This window comes from Macrosteles quadrilineatus, unplaced genomic scaffold, assembly GCF_028750875.1.
Source record: "Macrosteles quadrilineatus isolate MER2022 unplaced genomic scaffold, UCM_ALF_1.0 Scaffold_2__2_contigs__length_208266976, whole genome shotgun sequence".
In the NCBI taxonomy this organism is placed as follows: Eukaryota; Metazoa; Arthropoda; class Insecta; order Hemiptera; family Cicadellidae; genus Macrosteles; species Macrosteles quadrilineatus.
Genome location: NW_026542595.1, coordinates 23,790,278 through 23,812,536, shown reverse-complemented (window position 1 = coordinate 23,812,536; position 22,259 = coordinate 23,790,278). Strand labels below are relative to the sequence as shown.

Sequence of the window (22,259 nt, the reverse complement as noted above, 5' to 3'; positions counted from 1 at the left end):
AATTGATTGAATTAAAATTTAGGCTTGTTGATTATTAGATTTAAACCCAAAGTCAAATAAAATAATGCATAACAAACTTTTAGTTGTTAACTACATTTTTCTCTCTGTAAGTTTTGTTTACAACCCGAAAACCCCTTATCCGTCTTCTTCCTATTCTTGTGATGCAACTCCTTAACTGCATAAACTAAAATATTTTAAACAGTATGGTTTTATAACTCATGCGATTTAAGTTTCATCCCATTAAGTTCTTTTTTATAAGTTTAAAATTTTAAATATCATAGTTTTTTATAATTTAGAGGAACGTTTGAACAATAGTGCGTGTTGTGACACGTTCTGCTTGAAATGCCCTCACAATATAATCCTTAGGCTAGCTGCCTTCTCACTAGGTCGCAGCCTAGTGAGTATATTGTATTATGTCCTGTACAAATCACAGCCACGCTTGTCCAATAATGTATAAGAGAACCAAAGTTAGGGTGATTGTGGAGAAAGAAAACTACTAATAAATAATGTTACATTATTTTAAATACAAAATTCTATTTTTTCCATAATCTTATACTTATGTACACAACCAATATAAATCCATAATCATAAATAATTAATAACTAAACAAACATTAAGACTGTGCAATTGTGAGGTTTTTACAGTTTCAGAAATCCATACAATCAAGAATAAAACGCATTTCAAACAAAAAAACACAACAATTGATAAAATCATACCTCAGCAAACGATTTTAACATTGTCAGCTAACTAAGATATATATTTAATGTAAACAAGATGACTGATGAGGATTTTCAATCATGTAGAGATGAAAAATATTTCGAATAAGGTTAATATATTGTAAGGACAACACAAACAAGCTCATACATTTAAAAAATTAAAAACATTACTTGAGGAACACCCAAACCACTTTAGACCATTTCATAACTGGTCTGAGGTCATGAGCTACACAATGGAATCGTTTTTTAGTTCTATGCAAGAGAAACTTGTTTGTAGAAAACTCTCATATTTATACTGAATGTTTTAATTTACCTTATATTTAATACAATAAGAGTTTTTTTCTGTTACATCCCTTTTTCAGTGCTTTTTCACGTCACATCAGCCATCCCACTCAAACAATTTTTACAATTGAAGTGTCGTAAAGCTTATGATTTTGCGGAGTCACGAATGATAACCAAAAAGGTCCTGTCCTAGGGCTTTGCCTTTTTAGCGTTTTTTTAAATTTCCTCTAGTTTAATATCTAACTACAGTTGGATTGTACAGTTTATGAAACACTTTCATAAGCCCCCCCCAAAAAAAAAAAATATGGTATTGTTTGGTAATGCAAATAACATGCATTTTATTTGGGATTATTTACAATTGACACATTATTGTAAAGCTGGGTTTACCAGGATTACGTATTTTCAACAGAATGGAAAATTTTTTAGCGATTTCAAAAAACAGGGTATTACATCAAATACGTAAAAAATTCACAAAAGTGGCCACCATTTTTAAATGAATTCAGATAATTAAGTTCTGTTTCCACCAAAATGTTTCTCTAAGCAAGACCTTTCTAAAAATTTACAGTATGATATATGTTAACATAAGGAAATTTTGAGATTCGAACCTGTGACCTTCATTTCTGGAACACCCTATGCTTAGATAATTTTCTAATTATTTAAAATGGATTCTTCATATGTGATTTATGGGGGAATAATTTTATTTCACTTTTCTAGGTGAAAACGTACTCCCGTAAAAGTACATATGTGAACGGGTGGTCTGCTTCACCCTGTATAACTTCACATCACACATTCCAATGTTCATACTATGTAATGTAGTATTTTAAAGTATGCCTACACTTGTTTAAAGAACATTTTAAAATTAATATGATTAATCAACACAAGCACAAAATATCAACAAACTCAATAAGCAGGTTTTATTTTCTCAAATAAAAGATCACATATTATTTAAAACTGTTATAACAAGAACATAGACAAAAGTTTTACACTAAAACAATTCAAATTCATTATTTCCTAAAATTTATACACTATCAGGTCTAACTAAATAATGGAATGGATGATCTAGATAACACAAAATCCGAGCAAACAGATGCCATAGAAAATTATCTAAAATTCTCCAAGTATTGGTTGAAAATTGTTAACTCTTAACTCACCTAAGTTAGTATTTTGAATTAAAGCTTCTATAAAAATAAGTGACAACATGTTCAAACAATAAACATACTATACCAATGGATAGCTTCAAACAGTGGATGATTCCTTTAAAAATGTTTTACAATAGAGAAGTAAAACTTACTGACATACGAGGGTCGTTCCAAAAGTAAGTTACACTTTTCTATAAAATCCGTGCGGTATGAGGGAGAAGTCTGGGAGTAGCAGGGAATTAGCGTCTGGGTGTTGTGGCAGCACTGCAACGTGCCCAAGGCTGGGCGTGGCTCGCTACACCAGTCAGGCGCTAGCCGTCATGGAGTTACCACTGGTTCCTGCCGCCGATTGTTAAGTACGTGCTGTCATTCGTTTTTTGACCACTAAAAGTAAAAATGCGACTGAGATTCATCGCGAACTTTGTAGTGTGTACGGTGATGACGTTATGTCTAGGCCTATGGTTCATCGTTGGCGCCAATCATTCATTGATGGACGGACAACGACACATGATGAACAAAGAAGTAGCCGACCTTCAACTTCCCGAGTTGCGAGCATTGCCGAAGACGTCTGAAGGGTCATTGTCACTGATCGCCGCCTTACACTTGATGACATCCTTACTGAACTGCCTCCAAATGTTGAAATAAGCCGTACTTCACTTCATCAAATAATTACTGAAGATCTAAGCCTCTCAAAAGTCTGTGCAAGATGGGTTCCACGCTTGCTCACAGAACAACACAAGGAGCAGAGAGTTGATGCAGCATTGCAATTTCAGCAATTTTTCGATGATGAAGGGGATGGTTTATTTGACCGAATAGTGACCGGAGATGAAACATGGATTCATCATTGGACTCCCGAAACAAAAAAAAAAAAACAGAGTATGGTGTGGAAAGCAAAAGATGAGGCTGCACCAAAAAAAGCAAAAGTCGTGCAATCTGCAGGAAAAGTTATGGCAACCGTCTTTAGGGATTCAAAGGGCGTGTTACTGATTGACTACCTGCCTCATGGGACCACGATTACCGCAGAATGTTATTGTGAGGTGTTAAAAAACCTACGAAGGGCAATACAGAACAAAAGAATAAGGAAGTTGACAAAAAAAGTTTTTTTGTTCCACGACAACGCTCGCCCACATTCTGCCAGACAAACACAAGACCTGCTTGAAGAGTTTCGGTGGGATGTTTTTGGACATCCGCCTTATTCCCCTGACCTCGCACCAAGCGACTATCATCTCTTTCCACAGCTGAAGCAACACCTTGGGGGAAAACGCTCTGCAAACAACGAAGATCTAAAGCAAGAAGTTGAAAGTTGGCTAAACAGTATGGCGGCAGATTGGTATGAAGCTGGTTTAAAAAAACTTTTGCCAAGGTACCAAAAATGCAAGGCAACTATGTAGAAAAATAGGTTTTGAGTATATCTTTAAAAATATATCCTTTACAAAGTTTTTCTGGAGTTTTTTATTACCTTTTTAAAAGAGTGTAACTTACTTTTGGAACAACCCTCGTAATATGGTACTTGAAGTTTTGGCAATAACTGTCAGAACTATCAAGAACCAAATTCAGGTTTTTGGGGAGTTACACTGTATAGTATGTGCTAAACTAAACAGGACTGATTATTTCAGAAAGAATTTCAGCAAACTGGTTTGGTTTGGCATGAAAGTTTTTTTATGAATGAAGATGGTGTCACTTGTTTGGTCATTGGCTCTTGATGTACAAAACATTACGGTTAAAATGTATTGAAACAATGAAAACAACTAAAATATTTCAAACACCTGCAAACTAATCATGGAAGACAGAAATAAAAATGACGCAGATTTTTTAGTGTGAAATGTTCAAACAGACACCTAATCCTCAGCTGGCCACAAGTATAGTAAACGCACAAGACTGCAGCTGAAAACATATTCACACATTTGCTGCTGATGCTAGCAACCTGATGACAGTAAGCTTGTTGCTTGAGCAAACACTCTGTTATAGTTACTATACATGCTGGCAGTAAGCATGAGTGTACACATTTTAACACAGATGGGAGCATGAACATGACTTTAAACTGTGATTATTTATTTCCATTAACAAGGATGACATTAATTATTAGTAAATCAAGACGAGTTAAAATTTTTATAACGGTTAGACTGGTGTATAAATAATAATCAACAATAATATATAAATAAAATAAATAAGCTTCGTATCTTATAAGCAAAACATTTGTGGCTTTGATATTTTAACCAAATTTTTTAGTGCATTTACAAGCGTATTGATCAAGAATGTTCAGAAGGTTTTCCGATGAATAGCTCGGCGACCTTCTTCATCAAACTCTCTCTTGGAGACCCACATCCTCTTGAATGTGTCCAGAGAGGCAAGAATGGAACCTCCAATCCATGTAGAATAAAGTCTTTCCTGAGGAGCTGATATCTGAAATAGATCAATGATCCAAGGTAAAATATGTTGGAACAATCTGGCAGCATTAAATTTAAAAATACTTTAAAGAAGAAGATAAATTAATGCCAGGGCTGGATTTAGCATTTTGGCACCCCTAGGCCCAATAAATTTTCCGCCCCAAAGTTACTTTCTTACTACCTTTAAAAAAAAACTTATTTCAGGCTTATATCATAATTGTTTAAACACCACTTTACAATGCAATTGTACCCTATCATTGCAAGTTATTTTAAAGAAGTTACTTGGTTCTGGCCTTAACGAAATGCCGTCTTAAACACTTTCAGGGTAGGTTTCCGAGCTCGGGATTTAGCTAATTTCTAGACTTGAGTCCACAAAATGACTTTCCGAGTCAGGGCGTTAGCAAAGTCCAGAACTCATACTCTGGAGTTTATTTGGCTGTTTAGACTCTGAAGTTAAAAATTTGACTTTCAGAGTGAAGGATCTATAGATCCAGGACTTAACTTAGATACTCGTCTCTTTCCAAGTCAAGAATTTAGCAAAATTCGTTAAGAGTCCTTGGAGCCTAGACGTTCTAACTCATAAAACAATAAAAAAACTACAAAGCAAAATTCTAATCTCACAGTATACTAGATATTTAAATTACAATCACTTTGGTATTTGAAAAAATATTTTGAGGTGGTAAATAACTCTTCAGCGGCTGTTTAAAAATAGCTAAATTAACATTGCTCTTATGGTAGGCAAATCCAAGATGGCCGTTGGCTTCCATGGACTCCCTTGGAAATACATTCAAGACAACAAAAACATTTCTAATCTCATAGTATACTAGATATTTACATTATAATCACTTCTATTTTTGAAAAACTATTTTTGGATGATAAATAACTCTTCAGCAGCTGTTTAAAATTATCCAAGATGGCCGCTAGCTTGGCCTCCTTTAACTACAGGACGCGGCCAGCGAGAATTGGCAACGTCGCACTGAGCAGTAACTCCCAACCATTTCACCATTATGGTAGTACGGAACTAGTGGTCGCGGTTTAAATATACTGCATTTTTACACTCTTACAATTGAGATAAAATTTTGAAATTTGGTACAGAGCTAGGGAATAAACTCTTCATGCCAATGGTATGGTTTTGAAAATTAAAATTTCATTTGGTAGTATTTATAAATATTTTTAAAATTAACACATTAGAAAAAGTTTGGAAAAGTAAAGTGAAAAAGTTGGTCGCCTACTAAAATTGTTGTTTGTTGGTCAGAGAAGTTTCGTCTGTGAGAAAGTTGTAGACAATTAAATATACTTTACTGTTTGTATTTAACTTTTCTTTCTATCATGCTTAGTTTTGTAAAAACTTTGGGTTGAACAGAGCGACCAAATCTCAGTTTTTATGCCAACAGAATTATTTCAAGCAAGTTGATATGCCTTTTAGTTATCCTAAAGAATATTACTTTTGTATGAAACATTGCTTTAATATACACACATTCCCAACCACTACAGAAGTTATAACTGAAAGCTCTTCCTGTGTTCCTTATATTTTCCCGTAATAAGTAATACTAGGTGAAACCCGTCGAAATCGACGGTTACTTTCAAGGCTCACGTCAATTCATCTAACTGCAATAAATTGGGTGAAATATACATATTTTAAGCATTTAGCATTGTGTTTAAAGAGTAATTAGTGTAAAAACAATAATGATATTAATTGCGTTAGTTGCCAAATTTGGTTGATCATTCAATGATTAAAATATTTCCTATACTGTACGTCATCGGAGTTATTATTAGTATGTTATATGGTATCTCTTCCTTTGGGAGAACCTTTAAATAGTATTAAAATCGTATTAGTGGATCTTTTGTAGTTAAACACTTCCGTGATTTCATCAGTGTAATATGATTCCATTTGAAAAGAAAATATTTTTTGGGAAGACATATTCTAATTTCAAAGGAAGGTGAGGTGAGGTATATCCGTTACAGTGTAAGTTTGATTTTTCCTTAGTCACGACGCGTCAGTTCATGAGTACTTATGTGAACCCTCTAGCATAGTTTTGAGAAATTGATTGTGGGGTTACTGTTAAAGCTGGAATTCCTTGACATGGGGGATGTCAGTTAGTTGTCTCAGCCTTATCAATAACGTAAAGCTGTCAATATAATCTCTCTACGGAATGTTATGTGTAGTGGAATACTTAAAGTGAAGTTGGCTTTTATTCTTGAACTGTTAGGGGCCTCCTAGTTCGTATGGTCTTGGCGGCTTCATTGGCAACAAATAATGCAAATGACATAGCAATGGGACATTTCCAAAAAGCAGAAATACTGTAAATTGGCTGTTACATATATTGACGTTTACATATTGTTAATCAACGTATCTTATAAAGGATTATGTCATCTAGTTTAAAAGGAATATGACATTTCTGTGATGACAGTAGCTGCAAAAATAATATTTTCTCTTTCTACCATATTTTACAGCCAAAATGTTGTGTTTTTTTCAATAATGTTACCAAACCAGTGCGCCAAAGTCCGTAATATAGGCAGGTGCAAATAATTTGTCAAGATGGGTACCATTTCAGGCAAGGTTTCTATGTTTGGATTTTATTAGACACGATAAGATCAGATATTTCTACATAAATATTTGATATGTGTAGAATAATAGGATAAAATGTAGGAAAAAGTGGTGAAAAGGGCAGACACCAACCCGTACAATAGATATAAGATAGTTCAATAAGAAATAATTTAAGAATTGCTGTGATAAAAGGATTTTCCACTGATTTCGTGATGGAACGTTATATTGCAAAACATGACATGATAGAGAAGAAAAACTATTTTAAAATCTGAAAATAACATTGCAAATACTTATTTGGTAGAATTAAGTAACTCCCAATAAATATGTGTGGTTTGAAATACAATTGAAAAATGAACAGCTGTTTCATTAAAAAGTATTATCCTCATTGCCAAAATGTAAACAACTCTGTGGAGGGATCTTTAAAGGCTTCTAGGGGCAGAGTCCTAAGGGCTTTTGCTTAGTTTATCTTTTGATAACTCATCTACAGACCAAGACCTTTCTTTGGACACCCCTACCAAGTTTCTACGCCCAGCCGTTGTTTCAAATTAGTGGGGACAAAGTTTCCAATTAAATATTTAGATTCCCCCATGTTAATCTTATGGGAGAAACTCCAACTTTGATGGCCTGTGGTGCAAAGCCCGAGGATTTTTATTACATGAATTGGTGAAAGGGGGCGTCTACACAACAAATAATTTATTTTGACACGTCGTTTGTAAAAATCCGTCCATTATTAATGGAGGAGTAGTGTTTTGTAGAAATCGCCTTCACGTATTATATATAAGGATTATTACAGCCAACAGCACAGCATTGAATGCATTTTGAAGACAGGTTAACTATTTACTACAATCCAACCAACAAGTTTACACGTACACGGTGCACACTGCACGAATTAATGTCTTCATAATTAAATACGGTAGCCTAAAACAGAAATGCCCTTTTCCTTTTAGTTTTAATAATTTTGGTGTAGTTTTATGAATTTTAAGTATGTGGTTTATTTACACGTTATAATGTAGTATTAGGAGAAATAAAAATATTACTTCATTCATTCTTTTATTGCGCTACCATTAATAACTAATCCATTGATAATATACTTGCAATAGACAATCGGAAGGCGGAGCTAGCGGAACTTGTAGCTTAGCGCTCATCAACCAATAGTGGCGTGGCGACCACCATCTTGATAGAATTAGGTGGAATTAGCGAATAACTAAAATTAGCGACAATGTATAATTAGAGTGCAGTTGTTCTTCTATGTTGGCTGGTTTTTAGTGACAGTGGTTTTAATGTCAGATATCGATATTTCAGAAGTAGCTCAAACTGTTTGTATTTGCGGAGTAAATTTGGAAGGAAATAGTGTCAAAAATTATTTTGAGAATGAGCTATATTTTATTAAAATAACTACACGAAAGTAAAGAAAGACAAAAATAATAGCCACTGTAACCGTAGAAAAATGTCAATCCTTTCTTGAATAAAATAATATTTTAGTTATTGCTTTTGTTAATTTTTACTTTGTATAGTAAACGTCATCATTCTAATAATTGATAAAACAATAGCTTACATGGAAGCTGTAACTAAATAAAATTGTAAATAGGATTTAAATTTTAGGTATTTAACAAATAATAAATCATAGAGTAAATACGTAGAAGAGACGCAAGAAAACTACAATTATAGGCCTAATACTTATATATTTTCAATGTACCGTAAAAGGTTTTAATAATAATAAGACATAAGACATTTATTGATCTTTAGGCAAAATTACATGCAATAGATCTTGTAATAATAATAATGTAATGTAATAATATTGTGTTATATTCTTGTATTGGCACAAAAACCTCGTATAATTCTTTCCTTCTTTTCCTACACATCAGTGTTGTCAGATATAAAACATCTAAATTAATAGATAACTAGTGTACCTGTTGCTTGAATTCGAGCAATTGTTAAGGCGATATTCTAAAACAAATAACAGTCATAACTTCTAATGACTTTAAAAGAGGTTTTTTTGTTATGTTGTTTTGATTTTGTGCAAATAAAAACTGGCTTAAAGCAGTGAAACATCAATCCTTTCAACTAATCTCATAAATCCTTATAGCACATGTCTCCAATTTTAGTATAACCATCTGTTTCAAATATTAGTGTCAATTTCAAAGTATTCGTCTGTTCAAAAATGTAAACAAACATTTTCTCCCTAAGAATAACATGGGAACTTTGAAGACCACTGGGGCAGAGCCCTGATGGAATTCCAAAGTTTTTTTGTTTGATGGCAAAACTACACGCTAAGACCTTTCTAACGACACCTTGGACATGGGGATCGGTAGCACCACCACTCCAAAAAAATTATGACAAAAATATGCCTTGCGTATTAAATATATAGGGTGATTGATATAATTGTGCCAGCCGATTTATTCGAAAACCATAAGAGATATCAACAAAAGTCAATGGTAAGTGCCTTGGATATTTTATTTAAAAAATTGTACTCAAGTTGAAAAAAGTATTTTAGCCGCCATGTTTCCAATATGGCCGCCAACTTTGATTTTTCTTATGGAACACCCTGTATTTTATGATGTATTCCGGTAGAAAATGTAATTTTAAGACAATTTTACTCTTGTAATTTTTTTCATAAACCTAACCGTTTCAAAGATAATAATTAGGGATGGACGGGATTGAATTTTTAGTTCGGGACGGGACGAGACGGGATTTTTATTTCCTTCCCGATTTTCGGGACGGGACGGGACGGGATTTTATTTGTGCATAAAAAGAAAGTCTTGAGTATTGCAGTTACCAAAAAAAGACATACAAAATCAATTTTTACCGTTTGTGGTACTGATCTATAAAAACCAAAAAATGGGTAACAATATACAGGTACCTATAGAAACTTGTGACTCGCGGTCACGGTGCGATCGTCAAAATGACCGCGGTCACGGGGTGATCATCGGTATGACTCGCGGTCACGGGATGATCGTCGGTATGACTCGCAGTCACAGCATGATCGTCAGTATGACTCACGGTCACGGCGCGATCGTCGGTATGACTCCGCGGTCATGGCGCGATCGTCGGTATGACTCCGCGGTCACGGGGTGATCGCCGGTATACCTCGCGGTCACGGCATGATCGTCGGTCCAATAATCGCGGTCACAGCGCGATCTTTGTTATGACTCGCGGTCACGTTGCGATCGTCGGCATGACTCCGTGGTCACGTTGCGATCGTCGGCATGACTCCGTGGTCACGGCGTGATCGTCGGCATAACTCCGTGGTCACGGCGCGATCGTCGGCATGACTCCGCGGTCACGGCGCAATCGTCGGTATGACTCGCGGTCACGGTGAGATCGTCGGTAGGACTCCACGGTCTCGTCGTGATCGTCGGTATGACTCCGCGGTCACGGGGTGATCGTCGGCATGACTCCGTGGTCACGTTGCGATCGTCGGCATGACTCCGTGGTCACGGCGCGATCGACGGCATAACTCCTTGGTCACGGCGCGATCGTCGGCATGACTCCGCCGCGGTCATGGCGCGATCGTCGGTATGACTCCGCGGTCACGGCGCGATCGTCGGTAGGACTCCACGGTCACGTCGTGATCGTCGGTATGACTCCGCGGTCACGGCGCGATCGTCGGTAGGACTCCACGGTCACGTCGTGATCGTCGGTATGACTCCGCGGTCACGGCGTGATCGTCGGCATGACTCCGCGGTCACGGCATGATCGTCGGCATGACTCCGCGGTCACGGCATGATCGTCGGCATGACTCCGCGGTCACGGCGTGATCGTCGGTATGACTCCGCAGTCACGGCGCGATCGTCGGTATGACTCGCGGTCACGGCGCGATCGTCGGTAGGACTCCGCGGTCACGGCGCGATCGTTGAAATGACTTCGTCTCCTGCGTTCGCGGACCTATCGCTCGCAATACCGGCGTCAACGGCACTCGCGAAGCGGCAAAATCGCCGACGATCGGACCAAATCCCGTCCCGAAAAATTCCCGAATCAAATGTTATCCCGTCCCGATAATCGGGAATATTTTTTTCCCGAAAAATTCCCGAAATTTCGGGACCCGTCCATCCCTAATAATAATGGTTTAAGTTGTGAAATTTCGAATTGTTTTCGAATAAAACAGCTGGCATGCTTGCTTAGGCCTTTATCAAAACTCTTTCTCATGCAGAAATTTCAAAACTAACCATTATTATCTTTGAAACGGTTAGGTTTATGAAAAAAATCACAAGAATAAAATCGTCTTAAAATTACATTTTCTACCGGAATACATCATGGGTGTTCCATAAGAAAAATCTAAGTTGGCAGCCATATTAGAAAAATGGCGGTTAAAATAATTTTTTCGACTTGACTAAAATTTTTTAAATAAAAAATCCAAGGAACTTACCATTTAACTTTTTTTGATATCTCTTATAGTTTTTGAATAAAACGGCTAGCACACTTATATCAATCACCCTGTATAGATTTGCGTGCTTGTTACAATCCTCCGCGGTGCGAGCGCGAGCGTTCAGTGGTGTAGGGTAGCAGTTTAGCCATCCAGCCATCCGATGCGGTGTTGCCTTTTCGAACGCCGTGGCCTGTAGTTAAAGGAGGCCGTGCCGCTAGCCTCCAAGGACTCTTAAGCTAGGATCTAAAACAGTACAATTTTGGATCCTCGCCAAGGGTAGGATTTAAAATTTGATCCTACACTTAACAGAGCTAAACGCCTCAGTTGTTTTGAAGTCGGTTTGTGTGCATGGTTATCATGTAACCCTAAAATATCAACTTGATCCTACAAGTTTTTGTAAGAAAATCAAAAGATTGGTTAATAACTTTTCAACTTTTGTTTTGCGAGCCGAGGGTGGTAACAGTGTCTCGATAGTAACATTAGCCCGCGCATGCACCTCTATTCAGTCAGAGCAGTAGCGCCGTTGCGCCGAGCCAACATTTTGGCAGTGGCAATACGATGCATATTGTTCCACAACATCCCTACAGCCTTCTCCCGTGTAAGACCAATGTTTTTACAAAATTGATGCGTAATAATGAAAAATAGTTTAAGTTTACCAACATTTTTTTCTTCTAATGAACTTCAAAATTAGAATGCTTTATTAGCCAGATTTGTATGTTAAGTTATGGCTATTTTTTTTATTTGTACCAAGACATTAAACAAAAATTTTCCCTTTTGTCGTGCCCCTATTGGAAAATCTGGCCCTGATGAATACTAATTAATAAGTGAAAACAAATAGCACAGTGTTGAAATCAAAATGCATAATAGAATTATCTTGTAAAACAATTTTTTAAATAAAAAAAAACTTTACACTTTTAAGGTAAAGCAATTCAAGGAAAATCCATCAAATTTGGTGGATACCAAGATCAGGCTGTCCACCCGGCCAACCATAAAAAATTCATGAGTAATTCCAGGTAGTTCAGGGGAAGGTATGGGGGTTTAGTGAGTGGGAGAAAATTTCGCGCCGTTCCGGCCAAACCTCGCATGTGGGGTTGGTTCGGCAGATTGGCCACAACCTAAACCCCAACTCTCACTTGTTAGCTGCGGAGAGCTACCTTCTGCCACTGGGTGTTGGTCCACCTACAGAACCAAGTGAGGGGGGCCCTAGACTAAGGTGTAATGCGATCCGTGCCAAGAGTCTTGTGGCACTGGGGGCCTAATATTCAGTGTCTTAACGGAGCCTTCTGGGAACCAGGGGTAACCCAGTCGTACGCATCCCTTACCTCTCTAATCGGGTCACTGGGGAGGTGGACTTAAATACCCGGTATTCGTGAGAACAATGTAGACAATCTGACCCAAATGGAGGAGGAAGGTCTACTGAAATCTGACGATGACGACAAGCTCGCAGAAACCGGAAAGGAACGAAAAACGACTTTCCAGGGGCGAGTTGCAAAGATGGAGGATAGCGGATGCTTAAGCCAAAGGCGAAAAGGTGCTATCCAGAAGTGAGAGGAGGCTGGTGTGGGCTGCTAAGCACCCTAACTCTGCTGCCTGCAAGCCAGTTCCTCCGGGAACTAGGATGCTGGGAAAAAGCAGAGCAAGGGTGGTACCCCCAAAGCTGACTCTAATGAAGCCTCCAGGAAGAAAGGTGGAGGCTGTGCTGACACAGCCACAAAGGATTGGCTGGTCAAGCAAGTTCAGGAGCTGAGTCCTTTCAGGAAAATCTCGCTTCGGCTTGCCCCAGCCTTGTGAAACCTTGTGAAAGCTGTGAAGGTATATTTATGTGCCCAGCCCTACAAGGTCTGCGTATGAGATCCCTCGTACGAAAAACGACTTTCCAGGGGTGAGTTGCATAGACGGAGGATAGCGGATGCTTTAGCCAAAGGCGAAAAGGTGCTATCCAGAAGTGAGAGGAGGCTGGTGTGGGCTGCCAAGCACCCTAACTCTGCTGCCTGCAAAGACAGTTCCTCCGGGAATTAGGATGCTGGGAAAAAGCAGGGCAAGGGTGGTACCCCCAAAGCTGACTCTACTGAAGCCTCCAGGAAGAAAGGTGGAGGTTGTGCTGACGCAGCCACAAAGGATTGGCTGGTCAAGCAAGTTCAGGAGCTGAGTCCTTTCGGGGAAATCTCGCTACGGCTTGCCCCAGCCAGAGACCTTGTGAAAGCTGTGAAGGTATATTTATGTGCCCAGCCCTACAAGGTCTGCGTATGAGATCCCTTGGCCTATCGATGGGAGATCAAAGGGAAAAACAGGTCACCATAGTCAAAAGGCTCTCACGGTTCACCAAAGACCTGGGATTTGACGGAGAATGAGGATCTGTGAACGAGGGTGCACAATAAGCTGTTCTAGCTGCGATGCAATCCCATGGTAACTTGTAAGCCTGGCCCTCTATTAAAATAACTTCTTGATCAGCATTGTACGTGTTATTAAATTTACGGAAAGTAAATAAAAGAAACGTCTTATAACACTTAAAACATATATTTACGCTTATACTGTTACTCACAAGACGGTAAATATACAAAAACGATGGTAAGTGGTGATCGATTTCGATTGGACACTCCAATCATCATCAGACCCAATAGGCGAATGACAAGAATCTTGAATGGCGTCCCTACTTATACCCTATTGGCTACCGGAAGCACCGGCCAATACATTTTTATAAGTACAACTGGAATCAAAATGTATTTGTTCATTAATCAACATATTTCTATCTTTACATTTTTCCTTATAAATATACAATTCTTCCCAAGCATTCATTACATATCCTTTCTTACAATTCTTTAAAATATCTAGACTATCCTCCATTTTTCCTAGTGAGTGCCCATTTTGTAACAGGTGTTGTGCGACATTTGATCTTTCCGGTGTGTTGTTCTTCCACGCAGATATGTGGTTTTTGAAGCGGTTTACGAAGTTCACAGTCTGTCCAATGTAGAAGCTATCACAATCGTTACAATTGATTTTATCGATTGTGATAGCTTCTACATTGGACAGACTGTGAACTTCGTAAACCGCTTCAAAAACCACATATCTGCGTGGAAGAACAACAAACCGGAAAGATCAAATGTCGCACAACACCTGTTACAAAATGGGCACTCACTAGGAAAAATGGAGGATAGTCTAGATATTTTAAAGAATTGTAAGAAAGGATATGTAATGAATGTTTGGGAAGAATTGTATATTTATAAGGAAAAATGTAAAGATAGAAATAAGTTGATTAATGAACAAATACATTTTGATTCCAGTTGTACTTATAAAAATGTATTGGCCGGTGCTTCCGGTAGCCAATAGGGTATAAGTAGGGACGCCATTCCTTGTCATTCGCCTATTGGGTCTGATGATGATTGGAGTGTCCAATCGAAATCGATCACCACTTACCATCGTTTTTGTATATTTACCGTCTTGTGAGTAACAGTATAAGCGTAAATATGTTTTAAGTGTTATAAGACGTTTCTTTTATTTACTTTCCTCTATTAAAAAAAAAAAAAAAAAAAAAAAAAAAAAAAAAGGTAGTTCAGGTAGTAATACTTTTCATACCAACTCCCACAATACTGTTTTAGCGCTAACACAGTTCGCTATTTCTTTTTGAAAAAAGCTTACTCAGTTAAAGGAACAAAATTTGTGATTATTGAAGTATTGTCTGAAACAAGTATGCAATTTATGAATAACTCATTAAAAAATAGTGATGTGTCAATACAAAAAAATTATCCACTCTCCATACCAATCCCTGAAAAATCAATTTGCAATACCGATACCATTTTTTAACTTTAAAAAATTTTCTGTGTGGATTACTAGACCAACACCTGTTTTTATTTACTTCCATAAAGTACGTAATTTTGGAGTCAAGGGGTTGTTTTTCCTAAAGGCCCAAAAGACAAATTTAATCAACAATTAAAAATTTGAACTAGGCAATTTAAGTTTTTAATCCTTCTTAACACGTTAAATACATATTAAAGTTAAAGGTAAAAAAATACTACAAAAAAATATCAAAAGAAAACTTTATTATAACTAGAGCTGTGCCATCTTAAAATTTTTGATCAATCCAAACTCGAGGTAATATAGTGATAATCTCTCGCTGACATAGAGACATCATCATCATTTTCCATGATCACAATAAAATCCTGAATATCTTCCTCAGTTACGCTTATTACTTATATGGGAAATACACTCTATGTGTCTTTGTAATTTGATTTTCATTATTTCATTAAAAAATAGTCCATTGTAGGGTAAACTTAAACAATATACGAGTATATGTTTGAAAAAGTTGTACACGGAAAATAATTTACAAGTTTAGAGTGTGAAGCTTGATATGCTATGTTGAATGTAATCTCTTCAGCAGAGTGTGAGAAAAGTAATGATATAGTAGCGCAAACAGCTCTGGTTACTTTACAACCAACCAATCTGTCTAGTCTAGAGAATAGACGGAAATATCACCTTCTATCCGCATCTTCATTTACAACCAGTATGTGGGTAACCGACACCCTTCCTGGTAGGGTTAAAGAAGTTTCATATGAAAGTCAAGACAAAAAATTAGTATGGGATTACATACACGCTCAATAAATATAAAATGGCAACACCAACAATACTGAGTATAAGAGTTGAAGAGAAAGTAATAATTACTTACCCTAATTTTGATATCCTTGGGTGCCAACCTTCTAACTTCGGACAGCAATTTGTCTCCAAAACCCTTAAAATTAAAATATTTTAATCAACGTTGGATAATTTTATCCATACACATTTACTTTTCCCATAGTATGTAGAAAAAGTAATTGTTTTTGAAAAATCGATGAGTTTGAGTTTTTGGTGGAAATATCGGTTGTGGGTCATCCTGCACCCAAAAAAGTGGTTTTCGAAATTATGTCTGTATGGCTGTGTGAGTGTAGATGAGTACAAAACTACATACTACACTTGTAGTTTGATTTTATTTTAATGAACTTTGGTATATCATGTGGGTACTACTAATCCATGATATCTCCAGGCGTTTTTTTAAATTTTAGATTTTTTATAACGACCTTCCCATAAAACCCACCAAATAACAGAAAAATATATTTTCTCAAACACTGCTTGAAAAAGCATGTGTTGAACATTAATAACAATGGATCGTACTGTGTAGCAGCCAAGTGGCCCGTCTAAAGACAGCTCCCCCCAGCACAGGCTTGTCATTCCTTCCATGCAATCATTTAATACAATGCTATTGTACGATTAACACATTCCCGCCTAAAGACGGGCGGCGCCCATCGAGTGTAGGAGTTTTGCCAACGGGTATCAGGTAGAAAGAGTCCCCCTCCGTGTATTCCTCATACTGTGGAGTTTTGCCATCGGTTGGGGATGGGCCAGAGAGGGGGAGGGGGAGAGAGAGAGAGATTACACGTGACCGTGAGGGTGGCTTCCGCTAGGGGTGGACAAACCAGAAGCATGCTGACTGTGTTCAAAGGAATGCAGTTATGCACCTCTGACGGTGAAAGGAAATGTATTGAATTTTTAACCTAACCTAACCCACTGCGACAAGCGCATAACTGCATTCCTATGAACGCGGTCATCACCCTGGTCCTCAACCCCAAGCGTAGACAACCCTTACAATCGCTCTCTTTCCCTCCCTCACACTCTCTTTCTCCCGCCCCCCACCGTTGGCAAATCTCCGCACCAAGAGGTGGCCGACGGCATCCCCCGATCTACACACTGGTCTAAACAATGACTTAATTTCAAGAGGCTATATCCCAATATCAGTTAGGATTGAAAAAAATAAATGATTTACTAACTTACCTTAAATAATGTTGAACCACCCGACAGCACAATATTTTGAAATAAGACCTTCCTCAGATCCATGTCAGACTTTTGGATAGCATATAGTAAGACCTCATGCAAGCCTTCATATTCTTCCCCTATGAGATCTGGCCTAAAAAGCACTTCAGGGGCTCTAAATCTAGCAGGCCCAATCTGAAAAAAAAAAAAAAAAATAGTAATAAGATTTAGATTTTAATATATAGATGGATAGATATCTATCTATTAGATAGATTTATTATATAGATTTTAATTAATAAGATTTAATAAATACTACACTAAAACAAGCTTTTGATTTTTTTTTAAAATGTTATCCTGAATATTTATCCTTTTATGGGTGAGTTATTTGTGTTTTTGTACAGTCTCTTTAGAACAAAGATGGTCTTGTATATGGACACAGGTAGTCTTTTATATAGATACAGATAGTCTTGTATATTGACATTGACAGTCTTGTACATGGGCACAGATAGTCTTGTACATGGACACTGACAAACTTGTTTACAGACATAGATGGTCTTGTATAATAATCAACACTGATAGTCTTGTATATGAACATGGATAGTTGTTTTATATGAAGTTTATTTTAATTTTTTGAACAATTAATTAATTATATTTGAAAATACATTACTATGACAAAACACCTGTTCTTATGTATGAATTGTACTATATAAAGAACATTTTGTGTAAAAAAAAAAACGGATCCATCAAAACCGGATCCATCCCCGGATCCGATTTTTTATGGATTCGATAGGGCGTCGGTTCTAGCTCAGATCAGGCAGATACGGTAGTCCGATATCCGGATCCTACCGCGACCCTCACTAATAAAATCTTATGTATGTCGTTTGTTGTATGTTTGTCCTTTATGCGTTACCAAACCGACCATCCAATTGTGATGAAACTTTATGAAGTTGCTCTATATGTGTCCGGGGATGTGTGTGTGAAATTAAATTTTGGAAACTACATCAGAGCTCTGCCCCAGTGGTGTTTAAAGTCCCCATGCTATCCTTAAGTGGGTTCTACCCGACAGCCTGAAGTTAATTCAAGATGGCGGATTGAATGGATCAAAATACAGTATAGTTTGGGATTGAACATGTCTCTATTGTACAAGCTCTTAAAATTGAAAACTAGAAGTTTTCCAATAAATGTGTGCCTTATGTGCTCTTAACATAAACAAAGCTTGTATTGGATGAAGAAACATTAATTTTTAACTATTATTTAGAAGTTAAAAGTGCATGTGAAAAACTTACGGATAATCTCGGAAGTTTCAGTTAATCCAGAACATAGTTAGAATCTATTTGAATATTTTACTGTTTATTTCAACTCGCTAAACACTTTAATAACGCCACGAGGGTCTATTTTGTAGGACCATTTTTATGCGGTAACCAGCCAGCTGGTGGAACCCTCTTAAGAAGAAAAGATTTGTTTACATTTGAACAGATGAATACTTTTGAATGTACAATATTAATAAAGGAAGTAGCTGGTATTTAATAAGAATAAGAGAATCTTTACAGCTATTTCAACCAAATTAATAAGTCGGGTTCTATGATGTTCAATAATTTTAATAAGTTTATAAGGTTCAACAACAGAGTGCAGCACTATATATTTGTTCTCCCCGTTGTGAAGCAAGGGTAAAGCAGATAGTATATTTATAAGAACTAAACATTACTCTAAATCAAAACACAGCTCTCATGTAATTTTTTATTTACAATTCTAAATAATAAATATCGAATGCAAGCATGTAAAGCAACAGGGATTTGCTTTACAACAACTGCAGCAAACAATACGATTACTGCAATGATTTATTGATACAATGTTATTTTGTTAAAGCCTTGACTATTGATACAACCAGTATCCAATACTCAATGGTTAAAGTTAAGATCTAACGAGTCTTCAGTATTAAGGCATTTAAAAATAGTTTTATTGGGTAAAAAATGCTCTGTTATAAACACTTAAGAAAATGTAATCCTTACAATGTATTAACAAGTTGACTGCGCGTCGCCAGCGCTCCCAGGTGGCGCGCGCCGACAAAAGTCGGCACCAGACCAACAGAAATATATTGAGTCAGTGTGAGCTTAGCCTCAGACGGAGACGTTATAATCGTTGCCAGCCTGCCAGCTTAGAATGCGAGCTTTACTTTGGTGTAGGTTGGTACTAAAATTTCCCGTAAAATCCTGTCTGGCAATGCTTTTGTCCTGGTTTCGGGGATTTTTTCTCTTCAACCCACATTACAAAGACACTGGATACGGATCCGTGCAGTGCTGCTACCTTTGGGTGTTTCAGTGAACTACATCCACTCTCGGGGTAACACAGCACAGTCACCACTGCTCTTTTGTGATTCGTCAGACTGAAATATTTGAATGCCAATTGCGTTCCCTGATTCGGTTGCGCGCCGTGGCTTCGCCCGCCACTGGGGAGCGCCTGTAAAGTCGGCGCGCGCAGTCAACGTGTTAAAACAAATGAAAAACAACTTACATCTAGAGTGCTCCCATCAGGCAGGATGTATTGGTATTTTTCTGTCTCTGCTGTTTCTTCTTTCTGGGGATTACTTGACAGGTAACAAGCCTTTTCTTTGATTGTCCGAACAATTTCAAACTCTGCTGTCGTACGGAAGTTGACCCCTTCTTTCCTGAGTAGCAATCTCCAGAAAAACAAACCTTATGATTACTAAGTTGAATTTAGAAATATGTTTGTTATAGATAGAGAATTATGATTAAAAGTAACTGTAAAATTACTTATCAGATCCACATTAACATCAACTTAAACTTTTAGTAATATTTGTTGACAGTCAAATGATTGAGTTGGTTTTACAACAGTTAAAAAGGAATATAAACTATCTGAAAAAAAGCAAAACCTTATTATAAAATGACACACCAAAAGCTTAGAATAGGCTAGTTCTATTGTGAAAAAATATCAAGTTTTACCTCATTTGAGCTGTATTTTAAAATTTTAAATAGTAAAAGAAATTCAAAAAATTAATAATAAGAAAATTGTAAGACATTGTTCTTGGCTAGTGTCTTAATCATGTAACATCTCGGGGGGGAAATTCTGTTATTTGAAAGTATATTGTTTATATAAAAAAAATTTTAAGAATTTAATGTAAATAAAATAAAAGTTTTTGTAAGTTAAAGTGTAGCTTTAGGTTATTACCAGACGGTTGTAAACCATCTAATTTAGATGGTTGGATTTAAATTGAAAGAAAACCAGCAACATATAGTCTGCTTACCTCAAATATCTAGAGACATCTCTACCAGCAATATCCACTCGCATTATACTATGGGGCATGGCAAAGCCTTCATATATAGGTACAGCATGAGTCACACCATCCCCCGAATCAAGGACAACTCCAGTCGTTCTTCCAGTGGCGTAGCTAAAAAGTACAATGGCTAATAAAGAAAAAAAAAACTTGAATATGACTTTCAACAATCACCACAAATCTAACTCATGAAAAAATTCTGTGAATATGGGCAAGCTATTACTGTTCCAGTTGCAAGTTAAAATGTAGCTTTTTGTTGTTTTACGTATAAATGTAAATATCTAAATACAGTATATAAAAGGCAAAGCCCTGACTGACTGACTGACTCACTCACTCATCACTAATTCTCCCATTTCCCATTTACCTAGGAGGCTGACATTCGGTACACCGATTCTTTGGGCATTAAATAGGAAAACTAAGTAGTTTTTATTCTGATCGGGCATTCGGGCTCCGCTCCAGTGGCTCTGGAGTTTCCCATATTAACCTTATGATTTTTCATATTTAAAAGGAATTTCTTAACAGCTGTTTCAATTAAACAAGTTGGTTCTGTTCTATGATGTCCGATAGCATTAAAGTTACAAGGATTACCAACAGGGTGCAGCACTATTATTTTTTTAAATTTATGACTACAGCCAATTTGCAACCAAAAGGTGAGTGAGCGTAGCGAACGAACTTCAACCTGGAAGCGAGTTAGCGTAGTGAATGAGCTAACCTGAAGGCAAGTGAGCGGAGCGAACAAGCTCCAACCTTAAGGTGAGTGAGCGTAGCGAACGAACTTCAACCTAAAGGTGAGTGAGCGTAGCGAACGAACTTCAACCAGGACGTGATTGAGCCATGCGAACGAGCTCACTTGTGAAGTTAAACGGGGTAAAGCCCACGGGTACAGTTAGTTATATATAAATTTTAAATATAAATTTTTTTTTAAAGAAGGAGAAAAAAGCGTTTGGCAAAGAGGCTAAAAATTACAACACCATAAAGTTATCACACGGTTTTCATAAATTGATTACAGTGTACCCTTTCTACAACAAAGAAAAAAATACAGTCAATTGCAGATATCTAATTCTGGTCTGAGTACGGTTTGAGGAGGCAAAAGGGATTGTCTTGGTCCCAAATCATCTAGACAATCAAAAGATTGGATAATTAAGAGTCTACTACCCTGGTTAGAATTTCTACATAAATATAACCATTAATACTTTCTGCAATTTGTAAACAAAATTCTCGGATGTGGTATTGTTAATTAATTATGTCCTGCCTTATGTACTAAATCTAATATGAGTTATTAGAGGGAAACGTTCTCACATTAGGTTCCAATTGCTTTTATTGATCAAATAACTTCCACATTTATTCCGGTACACTAACTGAACCACAACTATTACAGATTTCTTAACCAAAATAATTATGGGTAATGAAAACCACTCACAGACTAAGTACTGCTTGCATCGACACATAAAGTGCAGGTACATTGAAAGACTCAAAGAATATCTCGGCAGCTTTCTCGCGGTTGCGGCGAGGGTTAAGAGGCGCCTCTGTGAGCAGCACAGGATGTTCCTCAGAGAAGGTCTGCAGCTGGTCATTGCTGTAGATGTAGTTCCATATCCTCTCCATGTCATTCCAGTCAGTGACCACCCCGTGCTCCATGGGGTAGCGGATACTCAGCAAGCCTCGGTGCTCTTCTGCTTTTGGCCCTACAAACAAGTCCCCTTCCAGTGCCCCGGCCATCACTCTCACATGCTTCGGCCGCCCAATACTGA

The 22,259-nt window shown here is 37.4% G+C and overlaps 1 protein-coding gene across 1 annotated transcript in view; it reads right to left on the bottom strand.

The window, feature by feature from the left end:
* Window positions 1-504: 504 nt before the first annotated feature.
* Window positions 505-22,259, bottom strand: part of LOC128983890 (beta-centractin) — a 43,004-nt gene continuing 21,249 nt past the window's right edge. The window contains exons 3-8 of the mRNA XM_054403144.1: window positions 21,929-22,255; window positions 20,479-20,622; window positions 19,728-19,893; window positions 17,238-17,411; window positions 16,099-16,161; window positions 505-4,540 (exon numbers count right to left, since the gene is read on the bottom strand). Coding sequence (XP_054259119.1) covers window positions 4,397-4,540; window positions 16,099-16,161; window positions 17,238-17,411; window positions 19,728-19,893; window positions 20,479-20,622; window positions 21,929-22,255 — 1,018 coding nt within the window. The 3' untranslated portion in view covers window positions 505-4,396. The remainder of the gene's footprint in view (window positions 4,541-16,098; window positions 16,162-17,237; window positions 17,412-19,727; window positions 19,894-20,478; window positions 20,623-21,928; window positions 22,256-22,259) is intronic.